This window comes from Mirounga leonina, unplaced genomic scaffold (genome assembly GCF_011800145.1).
Source record: "Mirounga leonina isolate KUSES-001 unplaced genomic scaffold, KU_Mleo_1.0 Mir_125, whole genome shotgun sequence".
Taxonomy (NCBI): domain Eukaryota; kingdom Metazoa; phylum Chordata; class Mammalia; order Carnivora; family Phocidae; genus Mirounga; species Mirounga leonina.
The window spans coordinates 12,366,542-12,379,112 of record NW_023270305.1 but is presented as its reverse complement, the minus strand read 5'-3'; the positions used below and the strand labels follow the sequence as shown (position 1 = coordinate 12,379,112).

Below are 12,571 nucleotides of genomic sequence, written 5' to 3'. Positions count from 1 at the left end.
CTGTAGCTACGAAGGGCTGCCCGACTCCATCTCCTGGGTCCAGAAACAGCAGAACCCGTGTGTTGAATCATAGGGCAAACAGCCAAAGGTACGATTTCCTCATTGCCCACTCTCACAACTTTACTTTGACCCTTTCCAATTTTCACTGGTTCATATCAGGGTGCCTTCGAGGATCTTTGGCTTCAGGGATCCTTTCTTTTGTGATCCTTTAATGACTCATTAGTCACTGGGGCTTTGGCAATTCCTGCAGGATGTAGGTTTCATTTCTTCCCTGTAAATGAAGAGGCAACCCAGGAGGTTGTTAAACAAATTCTATTCAGGAGCTGGAAAAGTGAATTTCCTGTGGAATGACAGGAATTACATAGAAGCAAGCAATTTTATTTTCCTCAAATGTAGCAATAATTTTAATCTGTACATACATAAAACAAACAGTGCAATTATAAAACCTTGAAGGTGACATGCATACTTTAAGGTGCAGCTGGGATGGGGAGGATGTTATTAGCATCTCCAATTTTCCTTACCACTTTTTAAAACTAGTTCCTTATGCAAAAGCACTGAGTCAGGAAACTTCATCTGGAATGCTGAAGTTAAAGGTGAACTTCCTGAAGTCTGCACATCTAAATATCACAAACAAAACAGAAATGACCTCCTAGAGCAGTTTGGTAAGGACTAGAGTAATATGGCTGGGCGTTCAAGCTGGGAATGAATGAAATCAGGGATGCATTTTCTGAAAAACTAAAAGATAATTTTTGTAACTGAGTGTCCTATTTCTGTTTCATAGTTGCTACCCATGTGAGCCCTTCCAGCAATCTTTTTATTCGGTATAGTTTCTGAGTAGATGCTGTTCAGTGGAGTTATCTGTAACTAGGGGTGGTGAGATGCACAAAGGAGGACCTGGGAAAATGGCTTCTTCCTTGGTGTCTGAGTCCATGCTCCTCATCCGTTCTTAGTTCTTATGGCCTTTGCTCTGCCGTGGAAGCAGAGGTAGCTGGTGCACGATGTCAGATGCTGTCATCATTCACAGGCCCGGGGCGCAGGTAAAGGCGAGTGATGGGGGTCTACCTTTGCTTCTTCCACAATACCCTTCTCAAGCTTTCCTGGCCTTGCAGTGGAACTTCTAGAACTAGAGGCAGTTCACTGGATCCTTGACTCAGAGGCCAGGATGAGACAAGACGTGGCAGAGTGACAAGACACAAAGGGAAAATACGGTACCAATAGGCCTCAGAGTAGGATAGAGAAATTTATATTTGCACTGATGAAAATTCAAATCCCCACAGTCAATCTAAAACACAGGAAAATTTTCTTTGAGGACTAATTTTTCTCTGTACAAGTAGCGTGTGCACTTCTGGTGTTAACTCCTTGCACTGTCTCAAGGTACGTGATCCCAGGGACACTCTAGGGCAGTGTGCACTAGCTCATCTCCAACAGCTCTTTCTGGCAGTGGCACTTTGATGCGAACTGCAAAGTAAATCCGTACATGGCATCCCAGTTAGTAAAATGATGAAGTATCGCTAGCCAAATGTAACTGCAATTCAGTCAATGATATATTCACACACAAGTTTAGAAAAATCAAGAGTATGATAATAAAACCATAAAATTAAACAGAAGGAAATCAATTTCTACGAGAAATCAAATATATTTACAGTGAGATTTAAAGGGAAAAATAAGCTACTTGGGTCATAAATTTAATTTTATTTTAAATAACTTTAGCTACCTTAGCTGTTAATACAATAAAAGCAGAAAGAACAGGCTGCCTTTTTTTCCAGATTTAATCAGAAAAATTGTATCTACAATAATTGACAGAACTCGCTTCTTGTCCTTCACCCATCTCATCAAAAATTATTGCATTTTCCCCCAAACTGTATTTTTTGGATTCCTCTGTGAATATACTCATTTCGTCCTCGTTCCTGGAGGCATCTTGGTTTAAATCCATCTTTAAAAAAAGAAGGGGTACATATGGGAGGCAAAATATTCTCTTGAAGCCAACAGATAGGGAGTTGCTAGAAGAAGCTGATTGTACACACAAGCTGCCAGGGTCGGAAGGGGAGGGCTGCTGACTTGACACACGGGACAGCCTTTGGTGGACGGGCTCAGGCAAAGCCCCACTGGGCCCTTCTTCCTTGTCAGGGTCAGGACTGAGCCAGCAGAGGTGGGGCTTCGTCTTCCCCTTGGAACTTGTCATTTTGGTTCTCCTCCAAAAGCCTTCATCCAGATAAGAAGCCAATGACTGATTACAAAAATAAGAATAATTAAATTTGGCTCAAGAAATAGATTGTCCAACTGTTCTGCCTTGTTATTTTTTTTTCAATATCCAAGGCCTTTACAAAGAAAGAAACAAAAACACCTCTCAATCTTCCAACAAAAGTGAATTCCTTTTTTTTTTTTTTTTTTTGCTCCAAATGCTACGACCTGAAGAATGGCTGCAGATTGAGATATCAAAAATCTCAGAAAAATATATAATATATTTGTATATCTCTGTATGTCTATTATTTAAATTTCACATTCCTTTAAAAGTGGTTATTCAGTCAGTAGCTGCTGAAGGAGGCTCTTCTGCTGGGCTTGGGGGGTCTGTGGTCCTGCCGTGGGTTTTTGAGTTCCCAGTGGACCAGGCTGGTTCAGGTAAGGGTCCCCGCCTACCAGATTCACTGTACACTGGACGTCAGCAAACACCTGAACCTGTTGCACCTGCTGGAACACAAATAAAAGATGTGTTTAGACAGAAGGGTCTGCCCCCCCGGCTTATGAGTGGGTACTACTTGAAGTGGAAACTCACTAGAGCATTCCTCTAGTCTGTAGTCACCACAGAGAAGAACTCTTCTGTCTTCTTGTCCTACAAAAAGAAAATTGCTGCACTCATTTTGCTCAGGGTTCTGGAAAGTTCACACTTTAAAAATAAAATCAAAATTGGAATGGTCAAGCCTCCTACAGGGTTGCCATCAATAATGAAAATGAGCATCACTGCTAATATTGCCAAGATTGGGAAAAGCCCAGTGTCAGAGTCTGGGTGTCCAGTGGTGGGTTTAAAAATATATATATATAATACACACACACACACACACACACACACATATATAATTTGGAAATTGGTTACAAAAGCATTCTATGGATGACTTTAGTAGGATAAAAAAAAACTTTACGTTGTTAGAAAATTAAGGGCTTTAACCCAGTATTAGCAAAATAAAAACCACCACAACTCAGTAATAGCACATCAGCATTACTAAAGTTAATGTCCAGAAGATTTGCGTAGTATCTAAATATACTATTACATAGCTCTTTTACATATTGCCTTTTGAATTACAGCAAAATATTAGTAGAACAATTTTATATTTAACTTCTTTTTCCTGACAGACAATTCATTTAAACACATGAGCTAAAAATAACAGTCAATTACTAGCTGAGAACAGTGTGAATTTTCCCTTTAGCTACTTTCAGTAATAAAACACATATCCCTTAAAAATGTCTGAAGTTGCATAGTTCTAGCATTTTCTATTGGGAAAACAAAGCCAGAAGTTAGTTTTTACAACCATCCTTATTAAAAAGTCATTTGTCGAACTGAATAAAGCCAGTATCACACTTGCAAATGTTCCAGACCAAGAACTGAGATGCCTTCCAAGGCATCCAAGTACATCTGTTAGTGTCTCAATCCTTTGGCAAATTTGTGCTTCATGTTTAATAGGTAAATGAAGTATTTTAGATTAGTGATGCATTTTTTTGGTCATTCATCACTAATTTATGTCAATTCCACTCAGCTTTTCTGAAAACTTTTCTATCCTAATTGAATAAAAGTTGTTTTCATCAACCTTCATTGGCCACATGTCAAATGTCCCAACCTCCAACTGCTGTATCAGTCCAGTCCCCAATGTGTTTCCCTCTTGATCCATCTACACCTCCACTCTACACTCCCTCAGAAAAGATAGACAGCCTCTGAGCTGAGTCTTCGTAGCTTGGTGGATTAAACCTCTAGTTACATTAGCATCATTTTTCCCTTTATCCTCTTCTTTGCCTGATTTCCCAAGCTTTGCTTCTGGACCCCACAGGCTCCCATTTGTTTTCTTCTTTCTTTGGGCTCTTTTTTGTGCGACTAACATACACCAACTCTCTGAGTCTATTCACTAGCTATCCCTGTGCCCTTCCCCCTCTCTGTTCCTAACTTCTCTTTCCTACTCTTTTCCTTCTGGAGCTCTGGCCCTGACCCCTCCTCTCTCTCCATGTCAACAATCCCCCTACTAAGCCTTCTTCCTGCTTCTCTATATTCTGTTCTCTCTGTCTTGCCTCTTCCCCATCTCTGTTCTCCAAATACAGGTAGTCCTCAATCCTCCTCGAACCCTCCGCCTTGGTTCTCTTCCTTCTCCTTTCCTGTATACCTGTCTCACTCCCAAGCTCCTGTTTGGCAACTACAAAACCACTGGAGCCAACCGAGATTGCCTGACGGGCTACAACAGAAAGAAGGCTCTGCCACTGCAACTTGGCATAAGCACAAGCTATGGGGCTTTTAAGCACTGACGGACTAAGAAAAATAACAGCATGTAAAATTTCATGTTTATGTGTTTCAACATATGAAATACTGGGGCAAAGCACCAGGTATTTCTGTCCCCAAACACTTAAAAAACATTCTTAATAAAGGCATGATCAAACGAACTAGAGAGAAAATTTTGCTTCTTTAAAAAGAATGCTTTTAAGATAGTCTATTCTGAAATTTAAAAAAAAATGGAAAAGATCAAACCAAACTTCAGCCAATTTGAACTGCTACTTAAAAACAGGATGCCTTAGACCAGACCTCAAAGGACTTCAGATATGGCCACACCTTCACAGACAGGCAAAGCAAGACGAACACAAATCCTACGATTTGCCAGGTGAGAAGAGTGGTGTGAGTGGAGTCCAAACCTCGTAAGATTTTCCGACAGTTTTCATACCAATCCAAATGCTGTTTCAGAGCTCCAGAACTTTAAAACTCGGTTGTTTAGTTTTAATTAATTTGCCAAGCTGCCCAGTATATGTCTCTGCAGGAGTGAGACTTTGGAAGCCGCCTAATGAAGACTTCATTTTCCCCATCACAAAATCCCCTCTTCACCCTCACAGGACTCAGATCCTATCTCTGGCTCCAACTACGGACATGGCGCTAGCTGGTCCTCCTCCTCCTGAGGAGGCTGCTCACTGCTCCTCCTGTCCCTCTTCCTCCTCAAGATGAAGCCTGAGCTGTTGACTGCAACACTGCTCCTCCTGAGGGTGACACTTCATCCGTAGGACTCAATCCAAACCCCTGAGTTTAGCATTCAAGGCTCCTGGAAATCTGCCCCAATCTATTTTACCAAACTTAATTCCTATAAAATCTTATTTTTACCTTCAGTGGATTTGGTTTCCCAGGACCATGCTAAGACATTACTGTTGCCCTGTCTCCGTGCCCTCTACTTACGGTCCCCTAGACTTGCAAGCACATTCCCTCCTCCAGCCTCTGACACCTTCTCTTTCACCTTGCCTTGCTAACTGTCCTCAAGGTCCAGTTCAGCTCCTGTGGAAATGCTCTTCTGACCCTCACAGCATTTTCTCCTTTCTTTGAATACTATGGTTCCTGTTACTTGTAACATAAATTTGAGTTTGCCTTCTTCTGGCTATGTGACAATGTGTATATGTCTACATGTTCTATCTTTCAAGAGGACCTAAGTGGTATGGCAGAAAGAGCATGAACTTCGGTGTTAGAAATACCTGAGTTGAACCTCAGCTCTGCCACTTTCTAGCTTTGTGAATTGTGCGTGTAGTTAAATCTCACAGTCTGTTTCTTCATCTGTGAACAAAACGAATACTACTTCCTTCATAGGGTCGTAGTGAGGCTTACGTGAGATAAAGCACAGTGCTTAGCACAGTGCTGGGCAAATTATAAGCATTTCACAAATGAAACTTCCCTTCCTCACTTCTCCCCACAGTTCACCTGGAGGGCAAACATGTCTCATGTTTCTTTGTATCTCCACCTTACCCTAATGCCTGTAAAGTATCTTAAAAATATATATTTATTAAGAGACTAAAGACTAAATCAAAGTTACTGAAGTGAACTCAAACATCCCAAATCTCTAAATTTAGGTTAATATAGGAAAGTGGCCAGCCTTGCTATCTGTTTTGTTTTGAAACAAACTTCTAAAAGGAGGCAGAGTAACAGCAGATGCTCTATTTTGTCTGAATTTACTGAGATCTCTTGAGGTACTTTGATTACACATGAGTTTCAGAACTGTGCTTCTTTACTATATAACAATTAGTGGCCACCATTTGTGATCCCTTTATCCTGTTTTACCACTGGATTAAACCTTTTGAAAACTTCTCACATTTAACCCTCTCAACAATCCTATTAGCAGGTATCTTATTAGTTCTCTTGGTTAAGTAGCAGCTCAGGAAAGTTCCCTAACATGTCCAGGAGGACACAGCTAAGAAGAGCAGAGCCAGGACTCACACCCAGGTCTGACTCCCAAGGTCAGGCTCTTAACCACGATGCTAAAACAAAGTTTCCTGTGTATCTAGAGTACATTTGGCAGCTCTGGGTTTTAAATTTTCTTACTGACCTGGGTTCCATCTGTTTCTGTTTTGAGAAGGTCAGTGGATGAGAGCTGGTTGCAGTAGAGGCCTGTGTGTCTCAGTGCTGGATCATTTATCTATTAAAGATAAGTACAAGACCAAATTACGAGCTAGTTGTTTAAGTTGAAGACCAAATTCTTCAATGAAAAATAATCTCACTGACAGAAAATAGGGGTGCAGCAGAAATAAAAAGCTTAGCAATTGACTGTGTTGTTATAAGTCAGGACAGTGGTTCCCTTTGCAAGGGTGAAGAGGGATGCGGAAGGGAGCATGAAGAGAACCTCGGGGGTACCGTTGATAATGTTTTGTTTCTTGATCTGAATGGTAGCTTTAAAGATGTGTTCAGTTTGTGAAAATTCATGGAGTTGTATATTTTTCTGTATACTCTTATATGATACTTCAATAAAAAGTTAAATTCACACACACAAAAGTTAATCAACAAACAACTTTTATTTCTTGCCAAGATTTAGTAATAGCAATCAGGTATATCTTCTGCCTGAATCAATGAAAAAATTGGATAAAATATATGAAACGAAGGCACTCAAGACATTGGACAAACCCAATGAAGAAGAGTGATCCCTAAGAGCTAGGAAACAACTGAGGTGAGTCCTACAATTGCCTCAGCCTACTGTCTCCAGAGAATTTCCAGGCTGCAGCCAGAGTGGGAACAGGAAACCCTGGCAGAGCCCTGCAGGCTCCCTGAGCTGAGATGATGCAGCTGGATGTCTGAGATGGTCAAGGCAGCTGGAATTCACAGGGCAGAATATCAGAGGAGAGGGAGCTATGCAGAGAGAAAGCTCTGAAGAGCTGCAGAGGGTCCCCTCGAGTCTGCAACTTAGTACTGATCTGCTAATGGATTTTAGGGAACTACCCAAAGCAGAGGAAAGAGTCACCGGAAAAGCTGCTGATGGAATAATTCCCAAAGCTCACACAGAGCTGGGAATAGGTCCTGATCCAACCAGCCACAGTGGAAAACATCGAAATTCATATAGTATCAGGCAGCATATTAGAAAGGCTTTGCCTCAGTAGTAAAGTAAAATGATCCCTATACTAAATACTGCTCTGGTCCTACTAAACAAAAAAGCAAGACCTGAAAGGATCAAACTGTTTCAAGTAACTGAACCATTTCCCAGAATAAAGCTCAAGAATGTAGGAATATCACCAAGGTAAAATTCACATGTTTGGCACCCAATAAAAGATTACCAAGTCATGCAAATTAGCAGAAAAATATGACCTATAATGAAAAGTCAATCAATTGAAACCAACCCCAAAATGATGCAGATGATAGAACTGACACACACGAATATTAAGACAGTTATTACAAGAACCATATTCTGGATGTTCAAGAAGATAAGAGGAAAGGCTAAACGTGTTAGAGGTACAGAAGATATAAAAGAGGTCTGCACTGAACTTCTGGAGAGGAAAGCGGAATACCTGAGATGAAAAATATACTGGGTGAAATTAACAGAACAGACATTGCAAAAAAAAAAAAAAAGAAAAGAAAAAGATTAGTGAACTTAAAGCTACAGCAATAGAAACTATCCGAAATGAAACACACAGAGAAAAAAACCAACTGACCTTGTACCCCTCCCCCCCAAATCCACAAACCCAGAGAATCAGTGAGCTGTGGGACAAGTTCAAGTGGCCAACTATGTATATATAATATAATATAATATAATATAATATAATATAATATAATAATATGTGTGTGCGTGTGTAATTAAGAGTCTCTGAAGGAAAGGAGATGGGTGGTGACAGAAAAAATATCTGAAGAAACAATGGTCAATAGTTTTCCAAATTTGATGAAAATTATATATTCATAAATCAAGAAGCTCACTGAACTCCAAGCATAAGAACCATGAAAACAATCACTAAGGCATATTGTAATCAGATTACTTAAAACCAGTGACAAAGAGAATAATCGTTTTTAAAAGCAGCCAGAGTGGGAGAAAAATCAATCATGTACAGAGGAACAAAGAAAATGCCAGCAGATAACACATCAGAAATACTGCAGCGGCGCAATCTCTCTCAAGTACTGAAAGCTAAAACTAAAGTCAACCTAAAATTCAGGGAAAAAACTCTTTCAAAGATGAAGGGGAAACAAAAACTTTTTTAGACATACAAAAGCTGAAAGAATTAGCAGCGGCAAACTATAAGAAATGCTAAATGAAGACCTTCAGGCAGAAGGAAAATGATACCAAGCTGGAACTTTGGATCTACACAAAGGAATGAAGACCACTGTAAATCACTACACAGGTAAATATAAACGTTCTTTTTTGTTTTGTTTTGTCTTACTTATTTTTAATTTTATTTTATTACGTTATGTTAGTCATCATACATTCTTAAAATTAAAAAAAATATGTAATTGTTTAAAGTAAAAGTACGTGGGGTATATGACCTAAGTAGACATGTATGGTAACAGCACAGGATGGGAGAAATGGAAGTAAACAGCTGTGAGGTTTTTTTTTTTTAAAGATTTTATTTATTTATTTGAGACAGAGAGAATGAGAGAGACAGAGAGTACATGAGAGGGGGGAAGGTCAGAGGGAGAAGCAGACTCCCTGCTGAGCAGGGAGCCCGATGCGGGACTCGATCCCGGGACTCCAGGATCATGACCTGAGCCGAAGGCAGTCGCTTAACGAACTGAGCCACCCAGGCGCCCAGCTGTGAGGTTTTTATACACGAGATGATTATCATAGCACTTGAAGGTATGTGACAATAAGTTAAAGATGTATGCTATAACTCTGAAGCAACCACTAAAATAACTAAATGGAGTTATATATAGTTAATAAGCCATCAAAGGAGATAAAATGCATTAAAATGCTCAATTAAACAAAGAAAGGCAAGAGATGGAACAAAAAAAAACCAAAAAAGATGAGATATTTCAAGTCAACCATATCAAGAATCACATTAAATGTCAGTGAGCTAACCACTCCAAATAAAGGGTGCAGGTTGTCGAACTGAATAAGAAAGCAAGACCCAACTAAATAAGAACTACGCTTTAGGGGGGCACCTGGGTGGCTCAGATGGTTAAGCGTCTGCCTTTGGCTCAGGTCATGATCCCAGGGTCCTGGGATCGAGTCCCACATCGGGCTCCCTGCTCCTTGGGAGCCTGCTTCTCCCTCTGCCTCTCTCTGCCTCTCATGAATAAATAAATAAAAAAATCTTTAAAAAAAAAAAAAAAAAAGAACTACGCTTTAAGTGTAATATTCTTTTACCTAACTCATTATATTTTTTATTATTTTAATCTGCTGGAGGTAGTGAAAAATTCTAATAACTGAATAATAAGAACAAGGACAACAGACAATACTATTTAGGTCTTCTATTTTGCTATAAGAAATGAATCACTAAGTTGTTGATTTTTTTCCCTGCTAAACTCCTTAGGGACTTATTACATAATATCTGGGGAACAGAAAGTTTTCTAAAAAAATTCACATCAAAAAGGCATCCCACAGAAAAGGTAATCAGAGTCTACATGTTTTTAAGACGTTATAAATTATGGCTACATGAGCACAGTCTACTTTGTCGTTGCTCAAAATGAGAACACTAACTACAGGGAGGTACTCCAATGATCTTCTTAAATATAATTTTGAATTTAGTCATTCCATCCTTAAAAATCTTCAGGAGGCTCCAGGATAAACTCTAAAACATTTAGATGGCTTGCAACGTCCCCAAAAAGCTTACCACGTAAATTCTGCTTTAAATATAGTATCAAGGTCCCCTTAACATCCATGAGACTTTTCAACCTCTGTCCCTTGCCTAGGTTATGCTGTGGCAACCAGTCCTGAATGTTTTTTTCTATTCTCTTTCTTCAGGCAAACCTGCCAAGAAGCCTTTCCTAATCACGTGGCTTTTCCTTCAGACCCTCAGTAGTGAATTGCACATACCCCTAATCTGATATAAAATGTACGGTCCCATGGAGGTCTGTCTCTTAGGCAGCGGTTTTGTCCTATTAGTCAACTGATCCTTTGTTTATGTTGTGTCTCCCCAACTTGTTACTATTATCTCCCACAGAGCTATCTTTGTATATAGTAAGTACTGAATAAATGTTTGCTGAAATGAAAGGGAAAAGTGAAGAAAATGTGTTCAGAATATAAAGGGGTAAGTTACAAGCCAATGTATTATATGTATCATTTTATTTTATTTTATTTATTTATTTTTAAGTAGGCTCCATGCCCAGCGTGGAGCCCAACTCAGGGCCTGAATTCAGGGCCTGGATTCATGACCCTGAGATCCAGACCCGAGCCGAGATCAAGAGTCGGATGCTTAACTGACTGAGCCCCCCAGGTGCCCCTGTATCATTTTATAATAAATCTAAAACAAGGGCGCCTGGGTGGCTCAGTTGGTTAAGCGACTGCCTTCGGCTCAGGTCATGATCCTGGAGTCCCTGGATCGAGTCCCGCATCGGGCTCCCTGCTCAGCAGGGGGTCTGCTTCTCCCTCTGACCCTCCTCTCTCTCATTCTCTCTCTCTCAAATAAATAAAATCTTTAAAAAAAAAAAAATCTAAAACAATAAAATCTCTTGAGATTAAAATCTTACAAGGTCTGTCAAAATTTCCATCGGATATCTAAGAGGTAGTAATTATCAAAAGATAGTGGGAAATCATAAAGAAGTGCGTCTTTTCCCCCTAGTTTATTGAGAAATAACTGACACGCATCACTGGACGGTGTGGTTATTTTTGACGAGTAACTGAACATACCTGATTTTCCCCGGAGGAATGACCTGTGGTGTGGTCTGGGGGGTGGGCAGCAAGTGTGCCAGCTGTGTCACTTACCTGCTCGGGGCACACAGTGTTCATTCCTGGCATCTGCAAAGAGCTCATCTGCATCTGGCCCATCATTGGGTTTATGTTCTGAACATTTGTGTTTCCACCTGCCATGGACACGGTGATGCTCATGTTGTTGTACACGCCCGGCTGCGCAGGCGTGGGCTGGTTCTGGACAGCTTGACTGAACACACTGTTAACTCAAAAACAATCCCAATTACATCCACAGATCGTGAACACGGGGGCAATGTGACTGAACTCTGTTTCTTGAGTATTAGATACAATTCCAAAGAAAAGATTTTACATTCTTAAACTACGTGTTAAGACTTTATCTTATTACAATATATAGAAATTGAGTGTAATTCAGAGGAATTTTGAACTCTGCCCAAAGGATTTAATACTACAAAGAGCTCGTTTTAAGTTACAATTATCTGGCCTGGTATCAGAGTTGTTAAGTTCCAATTAGCTGAATAATTAAGAAACTTTTCCACATAAGTACATCTTCCAGATAACTGTACTATACTCATTTAACAATCAAAATCATTCTAAAATTTATTATACTATTTTATCTTCATAAACCAAGAATGTTCTATTTAAGCAAAATGCCTGGGCTATATATCAATGCTCAATAAATGTTCACTGAATGAATTAACAAAGGAATCAATGATTCAAAGATGGCATTCTTATACTGTGATTGCTTATACATCTTCTTAGACTTAATACTTAAGGTGAACAGTACTATCTTGTTCCACTCATTCCTTGTCTCTAGGAATAAGTGACACGTGGCAAGCACTCAGTAAATATCTGGTGAATGAGTGAATTACGGACATGGGTTATTATTACTCAGTGCTGTCAACTGATGAGGTTTGGACTGCTTCTTATTTATAGATTTTCTGGTATCTACACCAATGTTTTTCTAAGGGAAGTCCAGAGACCATATGAAGAGAATTCCCTGGGACTCGTTGAGAACTGGGACTCCCAGGCCTTACTCCAGCCCTAGTGAATCAGTTTCTGAGGGTGGGCACAGAAAGTCGCATTTCTAACTATTTATGCACATTAAGACTCAAGGGCCTTTATTCAATGTTCTAGAGCTTGCTGTCGCTTCTCAAGGATTCAGCTTCTGGTTGCTTTCACTATGCTGTAACTAAGAGGAATATAACCAGATATTTTTATTTGGCAAATGTAATGTTTATAAAGACTCCAAAGGTCTTCTCAGGCCAGAAGGTGGCTTTATGTCTTTTCCA

General features: G+C 39.8%; 1 protein-coding gene across 6 annotated transcripts in view; it reads right to left on the bottom strand.

The window, feature by feature from the left end:
- Positions 1 to 1,751: 1,751 nt before the first annotated feature.
- NCOA1 (nuclear receptor coactivator 1) overlaps positions 1,752 to 12,571 on the bottom strand; it is a 179,979-nt gene continuing 169,159 nt past the window's right edge. For 3 of the 6 annotated variants that reach the window (XM_035000687.1, XM_035000689.1, XM_035000688.1), the window contains 3 exons: positions 11,337 to 11,520; positions 6,549 to 6,638; positions 2,518 to 2,688 (listed from right to left, as the gene is read on the bottom strand). In XM_035000687.1, coding sequence (XP_034856578.1) covers positions 2,518 to 2,688; positions 6,549 to 6,638; positions 11,337 to 11,520 — 445 coding nt within the window. Of the gene's footprint in view, positions 2,689 to 2,773; positions 2,831 to 6,548; positions 6,639 to 11,336; positions 11,521 to 12,571 lie in introns of all 6 variants that reach the window. The other 3 variants (XM_035000690.1, XM_035000691.1, XM_035000686.1) reach the window with 3 other exon arrangements.